This window comes from Ips typographus, linkage group LG1 (assembly GCF_016097725.1).
Source record: "Ips typographus isolate SLU linkage group LG1, UJ_Ityp_2.0, whole genome shotgun sequence".
Lineage (NCBI taxonomy): Eukaryota > Metazoa > Arthropoda > Insecta > Coleoptera > Curculionidae > Ips > Ips typographus.
Window position 1 is genome coordinate 12,608,746 of NC_138422.1, and position 25,973 is coordinate 12,634,718.

The 25,973-nt window shown below is 33.5% G+C and overlaps 2 protein-coding genes and 3 long non-coding RNA genes across 20 annotated transcripts in view; 3 read left to right on the top strand and 2 right to left on the bottom strand.

The window, feature by feature from the left end:
- The window catches only part of unc-104 (kinesin family member unc-104), a 30,777-nt gene extending 25,620 nt beyond the window's left edge, over nucleotides 1–5,157 (top strand). For all 15 annotated transcript variants that reach the window (XM_081995633.1, XM_081995730.1, XM_081995645.1 and 12 more), the window contains one exon: nucleotides 52–5,157. In XM_081995633.1, the coding sequence (XP_081851759.1) occupies nucleotides 52–255 (204 nt within the window). In that variant the 3' untranslated portion in view covers nucleotides 256–5,157. The remainder of the gene's footprint in view (nucleotides 1–51) is intronic.
- On the bottom strand, nucleotides 5,154–6,731 carry LOC145740382 (uncharacterized). Its single transcript, XR_014181408.1, has 2 exons — nucleotides 6,385–6,731; nucleotides 5,154–5,555 (listed from the first exon to the last, which is right to left on the bottom strand). It is a non-coding gene; the product is annotated as an uncharacterized LOC145740382 (long non-coding RNA).
- Nucleotides 6,732–10,785: 4,054 nt separating this feature from the next.
- On the bottom strand, nucleotides 10,786–25,787 carry Reps (RALBP1 associated Eps domain containing). 2 transcript variants are annotated; one of them, XM_081995825.1, is made up of 10 exons: nucleotides 25,587–25,787; nucleotides 25,201–25,464; nucleotides 24,856–25,142; nucleotides 24,697–24,799; nucleotides 21,061–21,256; nucleotides 19,990–20,132; nucleotides 19,714–19,937; nucleotides 19,495–19,655; nucleotides 19,331–19,436; nucleotides 10,786–12,509 (listed from the first exon to the last, which is right to left on the bottom strand). In XM_081995825.1, the coding sequence occupies exons 1-10, from the start codon at nucleotides 25,734–25,736 to the stop codon at nucleotides 12,278–12,280; spliced, it is 1,866 nt and encodes a 621-aa protein (XP_081851951.1). In that variant the 5' UTR covers nucleotides 25,737–25,787; the 3' UTR covers nucleotides 10,786–12,277. The 2 variants fall into 2 exon arrangements, with proteins under 2 accessions (XP_081851951.1, XP_081851940.1); XM_081995814.1 differs by having other exon boundaries at nucleotides 19,990–20,165; nucleotides 25,587–25,786.
- On the top strand, nucleotides 15,866–17,004 carry LOC145740390 (uncharacterized). The gene is made up of 3 exons (XR_014181409.1): nucleotides 15,866–16,497; nucleotides 16,559–16,811; nucleotides 16,864–17,004. It is a non-coding gene; the product is annotated as an uncharacterized LOC145740390 (long non-coding RNA).
- On the top strand, nucleotides 17,048–17,525 carry LOC145740397 (uncharacterized). The gene is made up of 2 exons (XR_014181417.1): nucleotides 17,048–17,160; nucleotides 17,211–17,525. It is a non-coding gene; the product is annotated as an uncharacterized LOC145740397 (long non-coding RNA).
- Nucleotides 25,788–25,973: the final 186 nt, after the last annotated feature.

Here is a 25,973-nt window from a genome sequence, read left to right on the forward strand (position 1 = left end):
AGTGAGATACGAAACGTCTAGTAATTTAACAAATATCATCAAATTTCCTAGGTTCGTCTACCCAACACTTTTAGCGTTGTAAGTAAGCATCGAGGATATCTTCTGCAAACCCTCCATGAAAAAGAGGTGCACGATTGGTTGTACGCTATTAATCCACTCTTAGCGGGCCAGATTAGATCTAAATCGGCCAGGCGACAGCCACAAAACAAAGAAAAAGAGGTTAATACCGATCCTCCTATAGTATGCCCAAAATGAGACATGATTGATATGGAATCCGTTTTGGTTTATTGAGGAAAGCTTTTCGAATGAACAGTAGCTTTTTAAGAAGTAACCTAATAAATATACAGTGCGTTTTTTTTAACGCGCAACATAGGATTTCACGTGTTAAATTTTTAAGCCCATGTTAGACCATGTTATTTTGAAACTACAGGTGTAAAACTTGACAAGTGTGTCTTTAGTACCCTGAACCTTAAGTACAACCACCAATTCGGTCTAAAAAGTGTTTACAAACTAGCAAAAAGTCATCTTCTTTCGAAAAGATTTATACTCCCTGTATGTATGGTAGGTGTTGTTTTTGATACTGACAGAGCAGATAGCAGGTAAACATACATACAGGGAATATGGAAAGATAAAATATGTTCCAGAAAAGATGACTTTTTGCTAATTTGTAAACACTTCTTAGACCGAATTGGTGGTCTTACTTGAGCTTCATGGTACTGAAGACACATCTTCCAAGTTTTATACCTGTAGTTCCAAAATAACATGGTCCAACATAAGCTTAAAATGTTGCGCGTTAAAAAAAACGCACTGTATACAAAACATATAGATCGTGTGGCGCAAAAATGAACTATTATAACTAATATTAATAGATTGCCTCCTTATAATTTTTAAACTGGCCGAATAGGTGCAATAAGAACGGATTCCTTATTAATAATAAGGCGATGTTTCGTAGAAAGCCTAGCATGACATTAAAATATAATAATTATACAGGGTTAACGAAATTGCGATTAATTGTATTGCACCCTGTTTGTAAACATTCTAGTCATTCCTTAACTGGTTTCGAGACTGAATATCACCGAGAAAGTTGTGGATTCGAGAACGCGTTAAATTTTTGTACAGAATAAAAACAAATAAGTATTTTAAAAGCTGTTTCGGTGATGTTTCCGGTCGGCAAACCCCCTATAAACACTTTTGCTTTAAACCGTTGTGATCCTTTTAAACTTATATACATATAGAAATTTTATTTATGTATATTTTCGAGTTAATTTAGTAGTAATTATCCAATATAATACGTAGGTGTAAGATAGCTTTATATGTTATCATTTTTCGAATCAATCTCAGTGTTGTTGGACTATGCCGAAGCTTTTCATTAACCGTAAAATATTAGTAGAACGTTTGGTCAACAGTTGCAAACATTTTCCTTTTAGAGAAAACTGGACTATGACTTTAACTGTGCTTAAATAATATGTATTCTTCTGGAAAAATGGTTGGAGAAAGCTTAAAGCAGTTATAATATTTTCAGTATGTATATTTAATAGTACTTGCAAAATATACATTCAGACCTAATCAAATTTGACATCGGATTGTAAGTTTAAGTTAAGTATTCTAAGGCGTTTTTAATGCTCTTCGTAAAAATATTGCTCATTAATGCAAAATCGTTGTAACAACGTCCCTTTTTTGTGTTTGTCTTAATTCTATAATTAAACTCCTTGTCCAGTCATTGTTCACTTTTTCAGTGTTATGAAAACTTTTGACAAACACTCATAATAACTGAAAAAAAAAACAGCAAATTAAGAATTTACAGAATTTAACCGCAAACATTTTGACAATTACTCTAGTGTTTTTCAGTTCGTTTTCAATTCAATGTCAACTTTCCTTTTTAACGATTTTATTATCAAACTACCGCTTTGCACCCAAAAATTGTCAAAAAAATGTCGTTGAATTTTACAAATAATTTTTTGTACACCACTGTGTTTTGACAGTTGCTATGAGATTCTGTTCGTTTTTGACTTCCTCTTATCTGGTAAGTTCATTTTTATGACGTTTTCAATTGGCGAGTTTAGTGCAAAACTCATGTATCTGTATCCTGCTATATCTAATGTCATTGAAATAGTATGGTAATACACGAGTTTTGCACTAAACCTGCCAATCGAAAATGGCATTTGGAGGTTTCGACGTCATCTTTGTCTAGCTCGGTAATTTCTAATGGTTCTCTCTACTTTCCACTGGATTCCTGTTCTATTCTTTTTCTAGGAAGGTTCAAAAATTACCGTTTTGACCAATCAGATAATTGTTCAGTCAGATAATACTCCTTCTGTAACAGTCAAACTACAGCAAATTATTATAACTTAAACACTTTGCTGTATAGCTGTTTAACACTTTAGATTAAAAAAAATATTTCCAACGTTGTCATATTGATAAGCTTACAGGTATTACGAATATTTCCGAATATTAAAATAAGATAGAAATTTTATTTTGGTAATCCAAACTGTGATTATTTTCCAATATTTTATTTATTCAGTTTCCGTCAGTACAATATTGATTGAAAAAATGTTTTAAGTACCGGGTGACCCAATAAAACCATTCCTCGGCCATATCTCGGAAACCGTTCGTCGTATGACGTATGACGTTGGGGTAAAAAAAATTACTGGGTAAATTGGCCATGAAGAATCGCTGGAAAATATTTTCAAGTTCTAAGAATGGCCACGAGAGGTGCCAACTGTCATCTTAAATTTGAAAATTGCATTTTCCATAAATTTTGCATAACAAACTACAAAGTTTTTGTTCACATTTTTAAAGAGAACCAGTTCATCTAGCATTTTTGTAAAACATTTCAGTTATTTCAAAAACAAAGTTGGTGAGGGGTGTTCAATTGTATCGTTGAAAAGAGCCCTTGGGCAATAAGAATCAACCATAATATAGTTGAATCTTACTCCGCCAGGGGGCTAGTTTTGACACTATGACCCAAATTCCAAATTAATCAAAAAAATCAAACGGAATGATATGACTTTGAGTTTATGAAAAAGGATCCAGTTAGGCTAGTAAAAACCGTTTTTTAAAATCTCGTTCCTAACCTCAAATATTGGGAAAATCAGATTAATGGATCTTTGAAGGCCAAGAATCACAGGCACATATTTTGGTACCATTTATAAAGATTTTTTGTAAAATTTGATTCCCTACAAATCTAGCATTTTGGGTAAAGTGTTTCTTTATTTTTTGCAATATGATTGAAAAATAAAAAAATGCGAAAAATGTGGAAAATGCAAATAGTAAAAGTACACTTATTTGGGTTTTTAGGCTTACTTTTTCAATTAAAGGTAAGAATAATATTAAACTGACTTCTATACAGGTGTGGTAAATCCAAAACCGACCATAGGAAAACCGTGTAACTGACAGAGAAACGTAGATAATTGCATGCGTGGGACAAAGACAGTAAACGAAAAAAATACCAAGTAGGCCATATTTTCAGTACGCTGTACACAAAATTAATTATGTCGACGGTATTGGATTTTGGCAACAGCGTACTGAAAATATGGCCTACTTGGTATTTTTTTCGTTTACTGTCTTTGTCCCACGCATGCAATTATCTACGTTTCTCTGTCAGTTACACGGCTTTCCTATGGTCGGTTTTGGATTTACCACACCTGTATAAAGTTCAGGATGCGTTTAGTCCTTTTTTGAAGCAACATGAATGTTATGATAATAAATATTTTTTATAAGGCTTAATGATTAAGATGGCAGTTAGCCTCACAAGTGGTTTAACATCTTATTCATCTTGTAGCTAAATTGATTTTTAGTTTTAGGAAACTTACCGCGCGATGATTGGCCTTCAAAGTTTCATTCATCTGGTTTTCCCAATATTTTAGTTTAGAAACAAGATTTTGTAAAACGGTTTTTACTGGCCTATTTGAAAGATATTTGGCTACTTTTTCATACAGAAAAAGTCACCATTCCATTTGATTTTTTTGGAATTTGTGTTATGTGTCCAAACTAACCCACTGGCGGCAAAGGATTCAACTAAATGAACTATATTGTGGTTGATTTATATTGCCCAAGGATTTGCTATTTTCAACGATACCAAATTTGTTAAAATCGGTCAGATCACTAAGATGTTACAGCAGGTTATTACAAACACAATTGAACCATCTTTCTTTTTGAAATAACTGAAATTTCTCTTTAAAAATGTGAACAAAAACTAGTAGATCATAGTCTGAAAAAACTTAGTAGTTGGTAATGCAAAATTTATAGAAAATGCATTTTTTAAATTTAAGATGGCAGTTGGCACCTCTGGTGGTCATTTTAAGAACTTCAAAATATTTTCCAGCGATTCTTCATGGCCAATTTACCCAGTTATTTTTGTAACCCCAAAGTCATACGACGTACAGTTTCTGAGATATGGCCGAGAAACAGTTTTATTGGGTCACCCGGTACATAGGAAAGATCTCAGAAAAGGTAAGAAAATCAGTCTGTAAAGTTATAGTGTGATAACTTCTCATAGTTCGGTTTAACAGGGCAAAGTTGACGTAATCTGACAGTTGGTCGAAATAATGTTTTGTTAAATTACGTCATTGTGACGTGAAACTCTACTAATAACAGTGACGTAACAAAAGATAGAAGGCAAGGGTAGTACCATAAATAACCGTTATAATAATAAAAAAAAAATGAGAAAGCTTATTTATTGTGATTATTTTTGCCACGTGATTGTTGAATTTCCACAGTTGGTCACTACATGTACGTAATAATAAATAATACTTAAATAATAATAAATATTGATGTACTCTTTCTCTAGAAGCTTGTACTTAAAAACATTTAATAGCGCCCGTCTCTAAGAACTCAGTGAGTTGGTTTTAGTGATTAAGGCAAATTCGATTGTGATAAGATTTATGGAAATTATAAGGAAAAAAATTGATGAATTATTTAGGTCTTGGAGAACGGGCGTCGCTTTTATTGAACAACTTTTTTGATTTTCACACTACTCGCGCTAAGCCTTAAATTTTAAGAGCTATAAATGTATAAAACATGGCGTTACGATCATGAAGTAGGACAATTTAGGAAATCTATTGTTTTATTTTCTAGTTGCAAGGCCGCGTACGGTTTTGTGGCTACTTTAATGTATAATTGTATAACATTTATGGAAAATAAAGTAAATAAACTGACCATTTGGTGATGTTTTTATTTGGTCATCCCCAATAATTTTTATTCAATTATATTACACATTGTTTGGTTTACAAAAATGTTTCTTTTCATCAGTGTATAGAATAAAATATTTACTATTACTACATTCTATACACCATTTGGTTAAAACGTTTCAAATGACTAGAACTAGTATTGCAAATAACAATTAACTATATCTTTTTAATCTCTTATTGTTAAAATTGACTATAATAATGACTCTTAACTAATACTGTACACTACTTTAGTCAATATTTCTACAATATTGTAGATTTGGTCCCTGATAAGCCATAATTTTCAATTTTTTCTTCTCTTCTTCTTGGATTTCTGTGGAGGACATTTCCAGGTGTCTCAGGTAACACAAATATTGTTCATTAGCTAACCTAAAAATTTGATAATTAAACTTTTATGGTAAGTGGTACTAGTTTGTGATTGGTCAAGAAAAAGCAGCAAGCTGAAGCTGCTTTTTGTGACCAATGACGAACTACTCATTCAAATTGTGCTCAACACATTCATTAATTAGATATTTAGTCAATTTTTCAGCGAGTTAGAGAGAGAATATTCCAAAACGAGCCTGATTGTTTGGTTTAACAAATATGATCCTGCGTATAATGTGTATGTGGTGTAAATCTAGTCAAACAAGGCTCACAAAAGCCATTGAAATTTGAAACTTCTTTGATGGTGTTATCTTATGCGAGGCCCGACCCAGATGACTTCGTTTATACAGGGTGTTTCGGGAGGAAAGGGACATATTTTGGGAATGCGTTCAGGATGTTGAAATAAGATAAATGACCCCTTTTTTGTTTAATTAAATTCTTAACCGTTTTTGAAATAATCGATCCTTAAGTTTTGTGACTCTGTTTTTCATTTTAAAAGCAATACAAACAAATAATTGTGGTCTAAACAACAAAACTAAACTAATTTAGAATATTTTCGAAAATACCCCCACCAACTTCAATACAAGCTGCAGCACGCTTGTTAATCTGTCCAGTGGTACGCTGAATTGCTTGGGGATTGTTTAAATTAAATTAATTGTTTGAATTAAACAATATAGGTTCATTTATCTTATTTTAACCTCCTGAACGCATTCAGGATACACCCTGTAGAGTAGCAATGAAAACCATTGTCAAGTCACATACTTAAATTTTGTTTTGTTTTTTTGTACTGATTACAACTAGAAAACCAACAAACATAATTATTTAAGTAACTTACCTATGAAAGTTCCAAAATCCTTGATTCTGATATGGAGAGTCCTTAAAAGCTGCGCTATTACTAGAAACAGGATAACTCAACCCTTCCACTTCCATTATTTTATGATCGTCCACAGGCACCATGATTAGCACAATATTGCAATAATACTAAAATAACTATTCCACCCAGAAATATCGATTTCCTCTCGAAAATGCAGACGCAAAACGCTTATCTAATTATAAAGCTGTAATGAAAACGAAGATAAAACTCCGCAACTCCGAACTTCCCGGCTGTTAAAACCCGACAGAGATTAAAACCAGATGGTTATTTTTAGGCACGAGTCCAATATGCAGGCGTCCTACAATAGAAAGCAATTAATTCTATAAAAAGGGGTGCAACAAAGAGGGGTGGATGCCTGATCGCACGCACCAGAGCAAAAAAGACTAGTTTTAGGGGTGGTTTATGTCAGTCAGCTGGTCTTTAATGGCACTCTAGCGTGTCGACTATTCTACAAGGGGAAGATTTTGAGTCTTTTTAAAAAATATGTTTGTAATATAACACTGCATAATGTAATACTACATTTCAAAAAAGCAGTTAACCAAAATAAACTGGTATTAATAAGGAAATTCTATTTAGCGTGTGGTTTGTTTTAAGCAAATTCTACCCTTAGAAGAGTTTTTGGCAAATATCTCTGTGTTTCTGAGCAGTCGTTGATTGCTCAAGAATTTAACACGTATTTTGTTAGCAGTGTAAATGAAATTGTAAATAGTATTCCAAGACACAACACACCTGAAAAAATCTCTGGATCAGCTCCTGAAATATCAGTAAGTTTTTTAAAATTTGTATTATTGTCAATGTCAGACTTCCATAAAATCCATTTTAAAGAATATGAAGAATGTGGGGGGAGGTGTAAGTGGGATATCCAGGGATGTCTTACGTGATGTATGTTATGTAGCTGGTGACCGATTGTTGGATGTCATCAATACATCTCTTTACAGCGGCATTTTTCCTGAGAATTGGAAAGAGTCAACTGTGATACCCGTTCCAAAAATATCAAAAACTGTTTCTTGCAACGAATTCAGGCCCATTAATACCTTAGAGGTGTATGAAAAAGTTCTGGAATTAGCAGTAAAAACGCAGATTCAGAAACACTGCGACACAAATGATATTATAATGGTTAGTCAGTCTGGTTTTCGGGAACATCACTCCTGTGAGACGGCAGTCGTTAATATCTGCGATATATTTAAAAGAGAGCTAGATAAGGGTAATTTTGTGTTGTCAGTGTTCTTGGATTTCAGGAGAGCATTTAATAGGACGCAAGCAACAGTTAATAGGACGTTGCTGCTTTAAAAGCTTGAAAGTGTGGGGATAGATGGTACTGTGCGGAAGTGGTTCGAATCATACTTAACCAATAGAAGTCAAAAAGTCAAATTTGGGAATTGTTTGTCAAATAAATTAAGGGTGGAACATGGAGTACCGCAAGGTACTGTTTTGGGTCCATTGTTGTTTTTGTTGTATGTTAATGATATCGTTGAGGTTGTAAGTGGATGTCATATAGAGTTGTTCGCAGATGACACAATGTTGTACGTAACTGGAAGGGATTTGAATATAATGCAGCAAATAATAAATAACAATCTGGAGAGACTTTTCAAATGGCTTTGCTACAACAGACTGTGTGTTAATACAACGAAATCAAAATACTGTTTGTTTGGAAAAAAGTGTAATTTGCGAGGTGTTGACTTGGACGACATACATGTAATTGTTAATAACACTACAAACTTGAACTTTTACGATCATGCTAATTATGTCATTCAAAAAAAGTTGGATTTATTGCAAGAATTGGTAATCAACTATCGTTACACAGCAAACTGTTATTATATAAAAGCATAGCAGCTCCACATTTGCGATTTTGTTCCACCCTGTTGTTTGGTTTGCCCGCATTTAAAACCGACGAAATTCAAATCGTGCTATGAGGAGTATATTAAAGTGTAACAGATACACCTCTGTATCGACGATGCTCAACGGCTTGAACATTTTATCTGTTAAACAAGAGATTATGTTTGATGTTTATGTTTTTATATTTAAGATTAAAAATGGAATGATACCGCCATACATTTGCGATAGGATAAAAGTTTTTAAAGATGTACACCAATACAATACGAGAAACTGTTTTGATTTTATATTGAGTGATAAGTGTAAGAGCAGCCAAATGTTCAATTCTATTTTGTATGGTGGATTACAGAAATACAACAAGTTACCCAATGTAATTAAAGAGTGTGATAGTATGGAAGTTTTTAAGGGTCTAATTAGAAAACATGTTTTAGGATAGGTTATTTGTCGAATTATTAATTACTGTTTGTATTTTATTTTTATCTATTTTAACTTTGTGTGATTTAATTGTTTTTATTTTCAATGTTTTTCCATGTAGCTTTTTATGCTAAATAAATATTATATTATTATTATTAATTATTATTATCTCCTTTCAAAGGCAAAACCACCCCTTATCTTTCTTGAAAATTTGTACTTTTGCAATTATTTGAAATTTAGACATTTAACCGAATTAAAAGGGCTAGTAGATAACTACCAATTTCTGGCCCAAAACTGTCTTTGTCACATCACTTACTGAGATAATAAACTAGTTATCATGGGGACGCCCTGTACAACAAGAAATTTCCGAATTTTACCCTGACTAAAAACCTATGATATTGTTGCGAAGCGAACTTTTGATTATTAGTTAGGATTTCTTTAGTTATTTGTTGTTACCCCTGTATGTTACGTTGCTTTGTTTACGTTCTACATTCTTTTGTCTGTGTTCTAGAAAATCCTGGCTCCGTTGCTTATATAGAGAGAGATTTATGTTATAGCTTAATGAGTGTGAGAGAGAAAGTCAATTTCATGAATATTTGGGAACTTTCTAGAAACCATGGAAGCCTATATAAGCAGCTGAACCAGGCCTGGTTAGTCAGTTGTTGAGTTGATGGTTGTAGTGAAGTCGAAGTTGTCAGATAACGAGGTTAAAAGTCAGTATCAGTTTATTGTTTGTAAACAATATACAGTGTTGTACAAGAAGTGTGTCATTAAGGAGTACGACGGTACAATATTGTCACGATTATTATCATCCTGAAGATGAGATTTACTCAAATCTCCCTCACCTCCTAGTTGCATGATAATATCATCATAACTGGCATCAGATTCACCCTGATTATTCATTCTAATAATCTAGTGTAACACCACCCCTTACATCCGACAACACCGCCACTGTACCTGATGCGCCACCTACCTCCAGACCAACACCAGAGTCTGGCCATTTCCGTTTTCCGCCAGTCTACGTCCTACTTACACTAAGACAAGGTGGTGTCGCTAATAAATTATATTCTTTTGTTACAAGTTCAATATATTAAATATTCGGATTAGTAGTGAGTTTGTTAGTGACCGTAAATTACCGCCTCCTGTCCGCTAATCCCGATCTTAGACCGGAAAGTGCAAACTGAGGTCCCGAAGCTGTAACCCACACTAATGTAAAGGAATCATATGACCCACGAGGAACCTGCCCTTACACTAGTAAATAAAGAAAATTTAAATAAATAAGCTTGAATAAAAATTCTATAATAGGAATGCCAAGTTATTTTTAAGGTAAATAACTAAACCTATCTAACTTACTTTCTACCTAAAAATCCTGCTAATACTCTTCATCAAAGAGTCGAAATTGTCCAAAATAAACCGTCAGTTGACCAATCTTCTTCTTTTCCGTTGAGGTGGATTTTTAACTGCAAAGGCTGTATCTCGGTAACAGCCGGGAGGCCTCCTCGGTTATCGATTTAACCACTTCTGGAATAGGTCCTCCTATCACAATCTGCTCCATGTCATAACGTGGACTAGACGGTACAATTGCTGGTAGCACTCGGTATTACACCCAGTACCTTCCGTTCCGGAAGGAAAAAGCTTTCTAAGATCCCCTGATCTTCAATAGTCTAATTTTTGCTCAAATTTCTCTTTTTTTAAAATTGACTTTTTTAGCTCTCTCAAAGTCTCTCTGACAATCAACCACCATAAAAACAAAAAAAAAAAACCTTTTTTCCCACCTTCTACCTCCACGTACCACCTTTTTCACCTTCTTTGAGGTTCATCAAGTAATACTGTTAATTTTCTTAATAACTACATACAATCCTACTAAAACTAACTATAATGGTAAACACTTGACATCCCTACAAAAATGTACTTTCTCTATAAATTAAATAAATAAATTTTCTTTATTTTCTTGAAAAAAAATCCTTATTTTCAAGACAATATGTAAAAAGCTTTGATTTAAGTGTATTTTAGCCTTGGGGTGTTTTTTTTTGCTTCCATCACTTTTATATGTATGGGTTTCCATATGGAGCGTCAAAACTATCAAACTCTTCAGAGTAGTATAATAAAAACCCCTTTATTTTTAAATAATACTTTAATTGAAATTAATTTTTTGACGACGCTCTTTCCATTACGGATTTTTCTATATAAATTGTTGCACACTGCAACCTTAATAGTGCGTGTTTGTTGTAAACGTAACAGTTTATTTAATAATACTTCATAGTAAAACAACCTTGAGATTTTGACTTGTTGCAAAAATGTTTAAATCAAATTTCTGTTAACAGACCATATTATTATTATACACCTATGTATCACATCATATTATCATAATTTAACAGCAATAATATACGGAGTGTTTCACAAATTACTGCGCAACGATACGATTGTCAATCATTTTTGCTGTCGCTTAGACACACCCCGTATATATGATACGCCTTTGTTTAGTTTAAAATTTACTCATAAAATGTCAACTATGTAGTTAAAACAACTTTTTTTGCTCGTAAACAGGTGATGGGGTAGTAAATTTGCTGACTCAATAACAGATTGTCACCCAAAAACTTGAGATTCTCGCAAATTCGATAACTTTCTTTGCCAAACCATGCTTGAAGAAATTATCATAAAAAATAATGAATTATTCACATACGGACGTAAATGTAAAAACCGATCCTCAACAATAGACAATCAGACTTTAGCGTCTTTACATACTACGGTTTCATAAAGACTGTTAATGTTAATTTACTATAGACAACGACAACGACATATTAAGAGCCGTTATTTTGTTTTCCGTCAACCGTGTATTAACCGCCTTTTTTAGTGGACGATAACGAATGCAAAATAGTTTATTAATGAGTCCCATGTAATGAGTAAAAAGAACAAGTATCAGGAGGTAACAATAATACAAATTATAACCCGTTTGTGCATTAAGCGAGGGGGACGGAAGTCCACCATCTTTGATTGCGCATTCGCCTACTGCGCAGTTGAATTGACGCAAAGTCATTGAAAGTTTTGAGTTTCAAACCCGCAAAAATTTGTTGTTTGTATTTGTTGTAGTATAGTGTTAGTTTGTTTTGTTTGTTTGTGGTTCTTTAACAGTTGAGTTTTGCAAATTTAAATTAAGTTGTACAGTGGACAAGATTAACAAGTATTGACGGCAGCCATATTACTCCCCCCGCCTCCCCCTTGTTTCTGTCCCCCACTTTGTTTGCTATTGCTCCTTCCTGCTATGTTTACATTGTTTTTATTCATTGGTCCCATGTAATGCATAATTTTTCAATTGTTTCACGTTAATACACAATTTTATCATAGGCAACCAGATATACTCATGGTATAGTTCAATCTTTTTTCATTAGTATTAATTAAAAAAAGAATTATTTCAATTTGTGTGCTGTCTCTCTGTTTCAACAAATAAAAAAAGAGAGAACTATGAGCGTATTTGGTTGCCTATCAAAAAATCGTGCATTAAAATAAAACCAATGAAAAATTATGCATTAATGGGACTCATTTGCATTCGTTTGTTTGTTAATACACGGTCGACAAAAATGAGCGAATAATCATCTCACTTCGATTATTAATCGCTTTCACTAAACTCAGTTAAATGACTATTTTGTACCGCTTGCATCCGCTCTAATTTCACTTTCAAGCGGGTTTTTTCGTTTCTCAGATCCGCTAATTCCTGGCTGAGTTCTTGGCAGGTTCGCAACAGGGCGGCATTTTCGATATGGAGCTTCTCGAACTGTTCCCATTGTTCGTCTTCTGAAGTAATTACCTGGCGCTCGTCTGATTGATTTGAAACGGGTTTTCTGTAAATGAAGAGAAAAAGTTGTTTTAAAAGAGGACAGTTTGTAAAATAAAATGTTTTTTATTAAACAAACAGTTACAATTTTATATTTGATTGTAGAAAGCTGTTTTGGTCTCTTTGCAAAATGATAAAGAACTGTAAAACCTAAATTATTATAACCTAAAACTGAATTGTCAAAAAACGCGGTTTAAGTATAAACGGTATAACATGTTATGTTTTTATCACATAAAGTAACTGTATTTTTAGTTATTCTCTGCAATTTTAAAATGGGATAAAACTGTTAACAACATATTTTTCTATTGTTTTTTTTGCGTGCCCTGCTCCGTTATTAAGAAAAAATATACCTAAACTTATTTACTCTTAGTGTGCATGTCGCACGTAGCATGCAACGTGCGACATGCTGCTTGGAAGCCGAAAGCATGGTACTTATTTTAAAACCCATACAGGGTGGTCCAGTTTTAAATGTCAATAATTCACCAATCGATAGCCCATCAAAAAATAAGTTGACATGCATTATGTCATTTTCCTGTAGAACACTTCCTAAGGAAGACACAGACCTCCAAAATTCAATTTTAAAAATCGTTTTTTTTGCTACAACTGTCAAACCATTGGACCAATTTTGATCAAATTTGGAACAAGTACACCGAAAATAGTCAATAACAGGATTTTTTGACTAATGTTTACTGGCATTCAATTTTTTAGACTATAAACTGCTCATTCAATTCAAACTTTATTTTTTTTTATTCAATTGAACACTGGTAACAGTCCGAATTATCGGACTAATTTTAATCTAAAAATTAGAGTTTAATACTAATATCGTAGCATTTAATGCAAAAATTGTTTACTTTCATCAATGAAGAGTCTGAAACTTAACTTTTACTATAAAAAATAGTTTCAAATTCGATTTTTCAATCTTAAAGCACAGTGAAGCGACTAGAAGTCAATTTAATAAAAATAGTTTTTTTAAGTCTGCTATGTCAAAAACTTGGTTAAGATAAACCTCCATTTTCCAAGCTGAAAGCAGTGTTAAAGCCCTAAAAATAGTTCAGAGTTCTAAGAAAATGCAAAGCAAAGTAAAAAAACCTGAAAAGTTACTCCTCAATTTTCATGAATCTAATGTCAATATTCTGTATTTAAGAACTAAAATGTTGAAATGTATTTTCAAATTATGAAAACTTACTCCAAATGCAAAATTTAAGCTTTTGATGTGACTTTTCATTGGTTTAGAGTCACTTTTGGTATCCAAGTCAATTTTCGGGTTGAAATGCGTGAATTTGTTGTCAAAAATTCTAGATAAAGTAGTTTTCATGGCTACAAGTCAATTTTCACTACTAAAGTTTTTCAACTTCTCTGAAAACTATAACGACTGACTACAAAAACAGTTTTTAAGCCTCTCAAGTCGATTTTCACAGTTTCAAAGTAAATTTACTGGTTTCTAAGTCAATTTTCAAAACTAAAGTCTTTCAATTTGTCTGGAAACTATGAAAACTGGCTACAAAGACATTTTTTAAGCTTCTTAAGTCAATTTTCACCGTTTTTAAGACAATTTTTATGGTTGGGTTGTTGGTTGTAAACAAAGTTTCAAATGATAATTTTATAAGAGATACTTATTTTGTCAAATTGAACAAGTAAAGTAAAAATAAAATTGAAATTTTTGAAAAATATCCAGTGACGTAGAGAATAAGGCAGAAAAATTAAAACCATCTTTCTGTATTCAAACCACTGGAGACAGGAGACAGTTTCGACAAACATCATTAACATCACATAATGGGTATTAATTTCATATGTAATTGTTCTAAATTTGATTAAAATTGCTCCAGCAGTCTGACAGTTATGACAAGAAACTAATTTTTTAAACTGAAAATTTATGGACTGTATTTTCCTTGGGAAGCATTTTTCAGGAAAATGACATAATGTATGTGAACTTTTTTTTTGATGGGCTATCGAATGGTGAATTATTGACATTTAAAACAGGACCACCCTGTATAAATTATGGTCGGTTTCACACTGTTGTCAACAAATGTTGCTACTTCGGTAAGAAAGCGAACATTAGTTTACATACCCATGTTTTAAAATAAGTAGCATGCTTTCTGCTTCCAGGCAGCATGTCGCACGTGGCATGCTACTTTGGTGTAAAAGCTCACTTACAGTGACAATTTCTTCTCTAAAATTCCAACACCCTGTAAAGTCTTGCAGACAAATGTGTATGCGGCAAAAAATGTTAGTTTTGACGTCTTTTAACCATCACGATTTCACGGTACATTTATTAGACACATTTTACAACTATTACGTTATGTTGGCATTAAAGTAGGTTGTCACATTGACAGTTGCCACCTATTTTCCATATAGACAAAAAGTTACGTATAGTTGGATTTTTACCTTTTGAGAATGACGTCATCTTTTTACATCTTTGTTTCTCGCATATCAAACATATGAAATAAACAATTTTAGCAAAAAACGCACGTTGTTAATTTTGTCATCCTGTCTAATTAAAAACGTTGACATTTACTGTCACTTTGAATTAAACAAATATCAAAGGTTTCTAATGTCGGTCAGTAAAACCAAAATAACCGCTTTTATGAAAAACAAAGAAGCATTTTAACGATTCCATTTCTGCTTTGCGAAGATGGTGTAAAAGCATTGGTTTTATATGGCAAAGGACTAGTAACCGCCAATATTTGGAACTTCCAGACATCCAAATGAAGCAAATGAAATTTTTGAGGGAGTATACAAAGAAACCAGGAAGCGTCGAATGGATTAACACCTATTTTTTTGGATGAAACGTGGATTTATAGCAAAGGTTCCTTTCTGTTGCAATTAGCAATCATTTCCTTTTAAGTTTGCACATCTCTAGTTAAGTTTAGAAGTAAAACTTAACCTTGGCCGCATTCGTTTTCACGCTCCATGGAGCGAGCAGAGCGTTTTTGACGTCACGATGACGTAATTGAGCAAAATCATAATTTGAACAACTGTCAAATTACGTCATTGTGACGTCAAAAAAGCTCTGCTCGCTCCATGGAGCGTGAAAACAAATGCGGCACCGCCTACTATACTAGAAAGCCTAGAAGGTGCTTGTCAAAAATTCCAATATGGCGGAAATAGTGGTGACAGTTTGCGTTTGTTTGTATTGTGGAAATTGAGTTTTATGAGGATTAGATGAATTTTTACGGTTTAAAATCAAGACTTGAGGTTAATTGCGTAAGTTATTTTTGTTTTCCAAGCCACATTGTAACAGCAACTCAGGAAAAAGCCCCACCGTGTCAGTTTTTTACTTTACAAAAAACCGGATCTAACTCAACAGTGGTTGAACACTTTGAAGTGGGATGATTTTACTCCAACACTATACTCAATGGTACTTGTTACATGCACAGGTATGTGAGTTACATTTTAAAGCATTCTTCATTGTGAGAGCAACAAAAATAATTTTGAATGATTGTTCTTGGTAATAACATAAGAACCATTTACCAGTTCTGCTTACCTAGTTTCAAAGATTTACAGATTTTCTTGTATTGAACAGTGTTTAACCAGTTTGCTGTGTGTTGTACTTTCCAGAACAAATTTGTTTAGGCTGGACTTGATTGTGTATAAAAAGCTCTATCTATACATATCTGGATCAGGAATGAACCTTTCTTTGATTTTTCACTCACAACTTGCAATCAACTACACGAAATAATAAAAAAAAACATATTTCTTACTACATCTGAATAGGTTTGTGTATAAAACCAAAACCGCTAACGCCGTCATTAAAAGTGACATTTTAGGCTTTCTAGTATAGAGGGCGGTGAATGCGGCCCTTGTGTCTGTCTGTTTGTCAGTTAGTTGTTAGGATATTCTTTTGTTATTATTCTGTTTATCTTGTCTTCTTGGATTGTTCTTGAATATAAAAGTTGTAAAAGTGTTAGTATCAGTCCTTTAAGGCCAATTTCTACACTTTCGAAGTAGCTGCCAAGATGACACGATGTTTAAAAGTTCTACTAAACGTACTCAAGGTAATTTAATGAAGTAAGATTCCACATTAATACTATGAGATGACTTCTACTACTATTTCAGGTGATCGTTATATAGTACTTCAGGCAGGAAATGAAAATTTATCGGAAAAATCACTTATAATAACTGACAATGCGAGTTACCATTTTGGACTTTTAGAAGAAATTTCTTAGAAATCTTGGACAAAACAAAAATTAATTATCTTGGTTAAGGAAACAAAATTTACGATTTTGAAGAAAATGCGATGAAAGATGAGATTTGGACTTTAGTTTGTTCAAAATTGATTCCACAAAAAAAATATTACCTGGATGAATATGTAAAATCTTTTGGCCACAAAATTTTAAGATTACCACCATACAATCCTATAGAGTTGGTCTGGTCCGAATGCAAGAGAAAATATGATGAACATATGATAAGTTTACAAGGGACAGCAGTAGAAGTATTGACAACTTGGGAAAGGGTTTTAAGAGAAATGCCAGCAGAACATTGGAAGAACTACATTCAACATGTCAACAAGCTAACAAACCATTCTTGGAACCCCATAAAATACTGTGATGTTTCAGACATTGAACCACTTATTATCACTGAAGCCAATAATGATTCAGATTCTGAATTAACCTCGGAATTAAGTGACTCCGAGAATGAAGATTGATCTCTCCAATTTGGTAAATTAATTGTTTTCGCAAATTTGCACTTGTTAGATATTCTTTTTTAGCACACATTGAATAGATTTGATCTCTTATTTTGTCTATTCATAATTGCAGTATATTTGATTTTACTTAGCAACATTCCCACAGTTTTAATTCGGCATTGGTAGGATTACTTACTTTCAAAGCCCTGATGTTCTATCTTTATACACATTGGAGTATTCAATCGGGATGCCATCTTGATACTGTTTTTTTTGTTCTCGAAAGCACACATTTAGAATTAGTACTTGTTTTGTAAATTTTATGGTTTAGTTTGTAATTTTACTAGGATAGCACATTGAATTTTGCCGTTGTGTTTTAAATATATGTATGCTTATAGTAAATTTCTTTGTATGTATGTATTCTTTTTCGTAAGATTAGAGCTATTAATGTAACGGGAATATTATGCAATTTATAATAGTCGTGGACATTGATAGGTGCAACCTTGCATTGCACCTGCAATGTCCGAGACGGTGTTAAATCGCTAATAATCGAGTATGTCATTTCATTTTTGTTGTCCGCATTAAAATCATGCAAAATTTAGATATTCCTGATAATATGTTGGCTGCAGCCAACACTATAAGGTTGAACTTGCTTCCGGAAAAATCGAAAGTCCAGTATGAGAAAGAAGATGAACAGTTTTGTTCGAGGTGCAGAAGAAACGGTGTTGCTAGCATATTTTGCAACACTCGCTGCAGAATATTCTGCTTCGTCCTTATGGCCAAAATATTCCATGTTACGAGCCACCTTAGAGTTGAAGGAAAGAGTGGAATTCGACAAATACGGCGCTTTAATACGTTTTATCAAGAAGAAAAACGTCGGATATAGAGCAAAAAAATCAAAGGTTTTACAATTTACAAGAGAACAAATCAACGAATTTGTACGTCCTGCTCCAGACAAGGAGTTTTTGATGTTAAAAGTGGCCTTTCTAATTGGAATTGGAGGAGTCTGCCGAACCAATGAACTAAACATGACCACGGAAGATGTTGACGTTTTAGAGGACAAGCTGATTGTTACTATTCCCGACTCCAAAACCCACAAGAAACGGACGTTCGCGATAGTATCTGAGGGCAAAGTCCAATCCTGTGCTTCTATTTAAAAAGTATGCAATGTTAAGGCCAGCCCATGTTATTCACCAAAGATTGTTTCTATCATATAGAAAAGAAAAATGTACAGTACAGCCCTGCGGCATTCATTTCTTCGCTAAACTACCTCAAAAAATAGCTGAGTATCTTTCACTTGAAAATCCTAATGTGTATACTGGTCACTGCGTTAGAAGATCTTCGGCCAATTTTCTTGTTAATGCTGGAGGGGATATATTGGGGGATTTACAAGAACTTGGTGGATGGGAATCAACGAAGGTTGCTAGAGGGTATCTAGAAGAAAGTGTGTCCAAAGTTTCCTTTGCTCGCAAAATTCAAATCGGCGATGTCTCCGGCAGTGGATTAAGCCCTAGGGAACCGGATGAAATGGAGAGGAATGCATACTCGGCCATTAATCAGCCTTCAGAAGACATAAATATGATCGTGGACTCCAAAGGCAGTGGAGTATCCGTTAAGTTTGAAAACTGTCAAAACAATATTCATGAAAAGTCGTTGTAATATTATTCTGTTATCGAACCTGTTGTCCTTCGTAACTAAGGTTTTATGAAGGAATTAGTACATTTATGATGTTGACAATTATTAATAAAGATTTCATATAAAATCGTTTTAATCTTCAATGATACGATAAAGTTGGTAATGTTGGTATGTCAAATTACTATTTTAGCTTTATTGTGCAAAGCACAATAACACAGCACAAAATAAGTGAGCGTTAATAATATATTATGTTGTTAGGAGTATAGGAGTAGAAGAGATCGTTAAAAGAGTGCAAGCACACCAATTCGCTGAATAAATGATAATTAAACTGAAACTCTCAACTCTCATGATCATGTGATTTTCAAGGCACTTGATCATCAGTCACTTCCGAATAATTTTTCAAAGCATTTTGCAGGTTAAAATTTGTGATCTAATTCCACACATGCGTGTTTTTCACCTGCTTGACGTCATTATCGATGGGTAAAATTTTGACTTTACCTGTCAATGTGTTAATCTGCTGCCAATTGAGTTGAACTAAACTAAACATGTCACTGAGAAAAGGGAGTACCAACCTGTAAACCTCGAAGGCGCCATGTTTTTTCGGTACACTATCAGTAGATTCGCGAGGTGCAAAAACCTTATTAAAGAATTTCGTCCGTTCGGCTTCGTACACGTCTCCTGAAAATCACCACCTTTCAAATATTTTGTCTACCAAGAATTTCCGAGCAAAATTAACCTGGAAAAAGTCCTTCGTCGACATTTTCGTACTGCTCCAGGTTCGGTATTCTGACAAAACGCGCCTGATCCTTCGACGGTTCGTCTTCAGTTAATTGTTTAATTTGCCCCACGGGGCTAACGCGGGGCGGCACTGTAGGTGCCCCGGTCGGCTTTCCTAACCTAAAAAAGTTAGCACGTTTATTTGTGTCCTGTATATTTTCGTGCGAAAACAACTGACTTGTTCAAATCAAGCGATGAACTTCTACCGTGCGTTTTAAACGGTCTAGGAGGCGGTGGGGGTGGTTTTTCCTTTTTAGGGGGTGGAAACGCAGGTAAACTGACCGGACCGATCTCGTCTGGGGGCGGTGGAATGGCTCCCATCATCCGTGAATTCAATTTCTTCGGTTGCGGACGTTGAATTGCGCTATGCGGTTGTGATGTTGCCAGAAGATGTTGATTTGCCTGTGATTCAACATATAAATCTCAGGCAGATTATAAATAAACAACAACCTACTGGCAATTGACTTCCTTCACTTTTTTTGGGACTATTTAAATCAATGACGTCGGGAATTTCCTCAGTTTGGACAACGTTAGCGGCCACCATTTCCGGAGTTAGTCTTCTAGGTACGGGATGCCTCAAATCGGGATCGTTCTGATCTATATGAAAGTCAAAATTCACCGGTTTTATACCTGCAACAAATTTGCTTTATATATTAATCTTCATAAACTCAAACAAGAGTTGTCATACTGTCGGACATAAGTGTAAGAAGAAAACACAAGCAAAAATTGTTTTTTCACTTTGCCATAAAAACTCCACTCTAAAAACTTGTATACATATAAAGCACCATATCATATTTTTATTTATATTTAAAAAGAAATCGCATGGTTGCATTACTTGAAGAATACTTAAGATAGTATGCAAGTAAATATTATTGAAAAACATATAATTAATGAAAGCTCATTAAAAACGATGATATCAAATGCTGATGATTCCTAATTTTGCACTGAAACTTAAATTCCTGTTATTTATTACAGTCAATTTTATTTTGGTGGTAATGTCCAATGTGATAATCTAATCAGTCAATAATTTAAGTAAAATGTTGTTAATTACTAAGCTGTGGTTTATGTTGACATGTATTTTTTTTAGCTCTAAAACTAGAGACAAAAGATCTTTGAGAGTGAATGAACGATGACTGAACGTACTTCTTGATCAATGATAATCATTTCAAAACGCGCCATTTTTTCAATGCAAAGGGTTACTTTAGGTTAAGGAAGTCCTTTAGGTTTAAGAGAGTGTACCTACATTTACTGAAAATAAATATGTCTGTATTACTAGTAACTGTTTGTTTTATTGTGTTTATTCGAATTCATTAAATCCTGGAATTTCTTTCTCCAGTGTCCAAAATAGGTGGCGCCCGAGCAACTTTCTTAAGTAATCCTAAGAAAATGCGTCACATCTCACAAATCACTTTCAACCTAATTTTTAAATTTAAAAAACAACTTTTTGGTGCCTTATGAGGCAAGCTAACATTTATCTTGATTTCCTATACAGTTTACATAAAATAATCCGAATTAAATTACAAACCTGGTGATGAAACAGTGGAACTGGTAGGACTGTCCACAAACTTGGTCCATTCCTTTACAGTAGCATCTTTGGAATGTGGCACCACGACAGGTTCCGGATCATGCTGGGGACTTGGCGGTCTTGGAACCTCATTTTTCGGCACCAGCGCAGCTGGCAAAACATCCGGAATTGGTATATTGTGCTTTCTAAGAACAACCTAAATAAAGATTCAAAATTTGTACTTTTGAGTTTAGCATTAATTATAGGAAATTTGTATAACCCATTGTTAATACTGCTAATATTAGCTGTACTTCCTGTAAGCATTATTTTTGATGAAAAAGCTGTATGATTGACCTAACAAGATCATTATTAACATTAATTTTTCTTGTAAACTAAATACCTACTCATTTGAACAAACTCAGGGCACTTATTTAACAGAAACAACCAACTTTATTTGAAAATGTTCTTTTTTTTAATCTAAACCTATTTCAAGGAGCAAATGATATATTCTACAGGCTGACCCAAATTGCACTTGCACAATTTTAACAGCATATTCAACAGAACAAATAATGCTAGTTTGCATATTAACTATAGTCGAAAAATCCACCATTAGAGAAATACTACTGTACTGTAGTACTGTTCCAAAACTGCTGTTATTTTTTCAATTACTACATTTATCGAAAAGTAGTAGTCCATATGCACGCAGTGGAGTAGTGAGTGTAAGTGAAAGCAAAACTCAGAGTCGATCTCCACAAATATATATTAATAAAAGTTATCTGCCTAACATGTTTCGGGTGTATTCAGACACCCATGGGTGTCTGAATACACCCATGGGTATCTGAAAGGGTGTCATCGACTCTGAGTTCTGAGTGAGATCGACTCTGAGTTTTGCTTTCACTTACTACATTTATGCCCATATTCACAAATTTTAATTTTCATACAATTTACAAAAAAAAAACAAATTAACAACACTGTTTATTATCTGATTTTGATTACCCCTTAGATAAATTTGTATGCTTTTACTCAAAAATGTTACCTTTACCATAGACTAAATGATAAGTATAGACAAACAGTGGCAATGGAACTGAAAATTAATTTAAGTAAGCAGCGTGAGATGGCACCACTAAACGCATTCGGATCTTTTGACTGTTGGAAAACAGTCAACTCCCATTTTTTGTTTAGTTTCTAGGCAAAAAATAACAGATTTTGTGTGTTCTGTTTAATTATTGTGTTTCACTTTGTTGTATTTTTAGTTTAGTTATTTTTTATAAGCTTATTTTTAATATTCATCAAGGGTTATTTTATACTTAATACATTATGAATTTTGAATTCCATATTTAATCTTAAAATAGTCCATTTGTACCTTAAAATGAGTCACGTGATTTAGAGTTCAAAACTACAAAACTGTCACATAATCTTTAAAATTAAATTTAATTATTGAAAATAGTCACGTCAAATAATATTTTGTCATTTACAGTCACTTCCATTTTGGCATAACAAAAAGAGACACGTGACCTTTAAAAATAAGTTTGATTATTGAAAATCGTCATGCGACTTTATGAACTGTAAAAAGAGTCACGTGACTCTACAAATAATATTTTTAACATATAAAACAGTCTTTTAGTAGTCCCTAGTACCTTTAGGATTCCGGTTTGACGTGAACACGTTTTGAATTGAAAATGCATTATAGAGTAACGTGTGTCATTAAAAATATCAGTTTAAACTGAAAAACGAGCATGTGATCCTTTAAATAACATTTTGACATTCAAAACTGTCATGTGACATTATAAAATACATTTTTAATCTTAAAACAGTTACGTGACCTTTAGGATCCGTTTTGAAGTTAAAAAAGAGTCACGTGGACTAGAGATTAAATTTGAGTATTGAAAATCGTCACGTGACCATTTGCACATTAAAAGGAGTCACGTAATTTAAAAATATATGTATTATTGAAAATCGTCACGTGACCATTTGCATATTATAAGGAGTCACGTGACTCTTCAAATAATATTCTGACATCTAAGACAGTGACGTGACCTTTAGGATTTCGTTTTGACGTTAAAATAATTGAAAATTGTCACGTGGCCATTTGCACTGTAAGGGTCGCATGTCTTTAAAAATATCAGTTTAAACTGAAAAACGATTACGTGATTCTTCAAATGACATTTAAAACTGTCATGTGACATTATAAATTCCATTTTTAATCTTAAAAGAGTAAAGTAACCTTCAGGATCTGTTTTGACGTCTTTTTTTAACGTCACGCGATTTTAAAAAAAAATAGTTTAACCATAAAAACTGTCACGTGACGTTGAAAATTACATTTTAATTTTACAAATAGATACGTGATTTAGTGTGTTGGTTTAAAAACTAAAAAAACGGTCACGTGAGCTTCAGGATTCTGTTTCGACGTTAAAAAAGAGTCCCGTGACTTTTAAAATAAATAGATTATTATCGATACCTCAAACCAGAAACTCTTATCTTGTTTAGTTTTCAAAATACGAGTAATTTGACTCAAATTTATTTGAAAAAATCAAGCTTTCTTACGCAGTTCAGATGGGATAGCAAAAGAAAGCGGATTATAGGAAATACTGCAAAAGTTGGCAACTATGTCTGCAATGACCAGCTGTATTAGCGCCATCTCTTCAAGTTTACCTACAACTGAAGCGGCCGAAATACATTAGAAAGCCCTTGAAGTGTAAACGGCTTCTTTTTTGGGTGCCACTTTAATTACATTGTCCTGGTTGTCTGTATTTATCATTTAGTCTATGCCTTTACAAAAAAAAAACAAAAGAGACCTTTTTTTGAACTAAATTGAAAAGAAAATCCACATTTGATTTGTATTTTAGGAAAAACCAGTGTTGCCCCATTTTTTTCTTTAAAAACATCCAGTATACAATTTAAAGAAGGTTATTTTTACAGGAAAATATTTTTCAATCAAAGACAGTTAATGTATTTTTAGAACAATAAGCAAAATTACTTTTTTACATTCAAACTTTAACACTCTATATCTTTCTTACAAAGGATTATTCCACAAAATAAAATATTATGTTTATGCAAACTAGCACTGCTTTTCGATGCAGAATACCTTGTTAAAATTAAGCTAATTTGGGACAATCTGTATAGCAACCTCTTTTCCTCTTGTGAGAAAATATTTACCACTAATAACCCAACTTTCCAATGCATAATTTGACATGATTTGCAAGGTTTCTTAATTTGTTGCCAAAAATTAGATACAGTAAATAAATTAATTTGTATTAAGTGGTTCAAAACATGGTTATTTAAGTAAAAATCCAACAATTTGGATTTATAAAGAATATGAAAATTAAGCTTTTCTCAATGGGAGTGTTCCCTAATATTCTTAAAAATTATGTTTATTAAGAATATTAACTATAAATCTATATTTTTCACTGTCTACTGGAAAAAAGGGAGAAGGTCATGCAGACTTGAATTTTCTCTAGAAGAAGAAAGAAATCTAGAAATTCAAGAGGAAGATATATCACCAGCATTTTTTCAGAGACAAAAAAATTGCTCTTCAAATGTATCTAGGTATTGTTTTAAATCATCTCATCAAATTATAAACCACATTGCTTCATTAAAAACACTCTTTGACTTCAATCCTTGCACTGAATTAAAAAATTTATTAATTTATTAACATACCAGATGCATTGCAGTAAAAAACTCCTGCAATGAAAGAGCCCCATCTTTAGTAACATCAGCCAATTGCCAAATCTTCCTCAGCTCATCAATGGGCAGTTGAGACCTGTAGTTAACCCAAACACCCAGTTAACACAAAAGAGAACAGATTCAGCAACCAACCTTTCAAAAAAATGTCTGGCATCAGTACCAGCTAGCAAAGAATTTGTATTCTCTTGCAGGATTTGAAACTGCTTGGTATAATAATCTTTTTGTTCAGGTGTAATCAGCCAAACCTCTGACGACACTTCAGTATCCTCATCACTGCTATGCCTATCAGAGGACTCTTCCAATAGCTGCCTTTGTTCTTCTGACACCAGACCTTGCCAAGCCCAATTCCGATCCTGTATGCTGTTGGTGGGAGTTGGACTGTCAGATGCTGGACTGGACGCATCTGGAGAACATCTCACCTATAAAAAAGTATCTGATTTATGATTAACTGCAACTGGTTCAAAGGAAAAAAGTTACAGTGTCACTGTCTGCTTCAGAATCAGTACTGCCTGAGTCAGTGTGGTATTCTGGTTCATTCCTTAGCTCAATAAGATCAGGAATGGGAGACTGGGACTCAAGTGACCCCCAGGTAAACCTAGGCAGTGGTAAGTCCAGCTTGCTTGTTATTAAATCGACTGTAAGTGGTAAATTTGCCTGGTAGGCTGCCACTAGTTTAAGAGCTGAGAAAAACTGTTTTTTGTTTAGGTAGTTTGTGCCTGGTGTCCAGCATAGTTCTGCAATCTAATTTGGAATAAAGGAAAATCGGTTTTAAGCAAGTGAATCATAGTAAGTTTTCACTCAATTAGAGAAAACACTATGAGAGATTGTTAAATGTAAAGTTTGAAAATGTGCAAGTAATTTACCTGAGCAATAACGTCTTCTGGAATGTTTCCCGATTTGAATACTTCGGTAGCGCGTTGTAGGTTGGCTTTTCCCGATTTATCTTCGTCGCAACACAAGAAAATATCGGAAAAATATCGTTGAAAAGTCTCAGACAGGTGTAGCTCATCCATTTTTTTTCATATTTTTTTTGACGTTTTTTGTTTTGTTCATTTTCATTGAGGTTATGTTGGTATTTACAAAACTTCTTCTCATATATAAACTGAAGCAATTTTTGTTCATTTTTTTATTGTTCTTTACCGGGTAAACCAAACAAAGAACACATTTTACAGAAAGTGAGGTAATGAAAAAAGTAATAAATGATAATATGTCTTAATCTTTTATTTTTCTGTGGTAAAAAAACACATTTT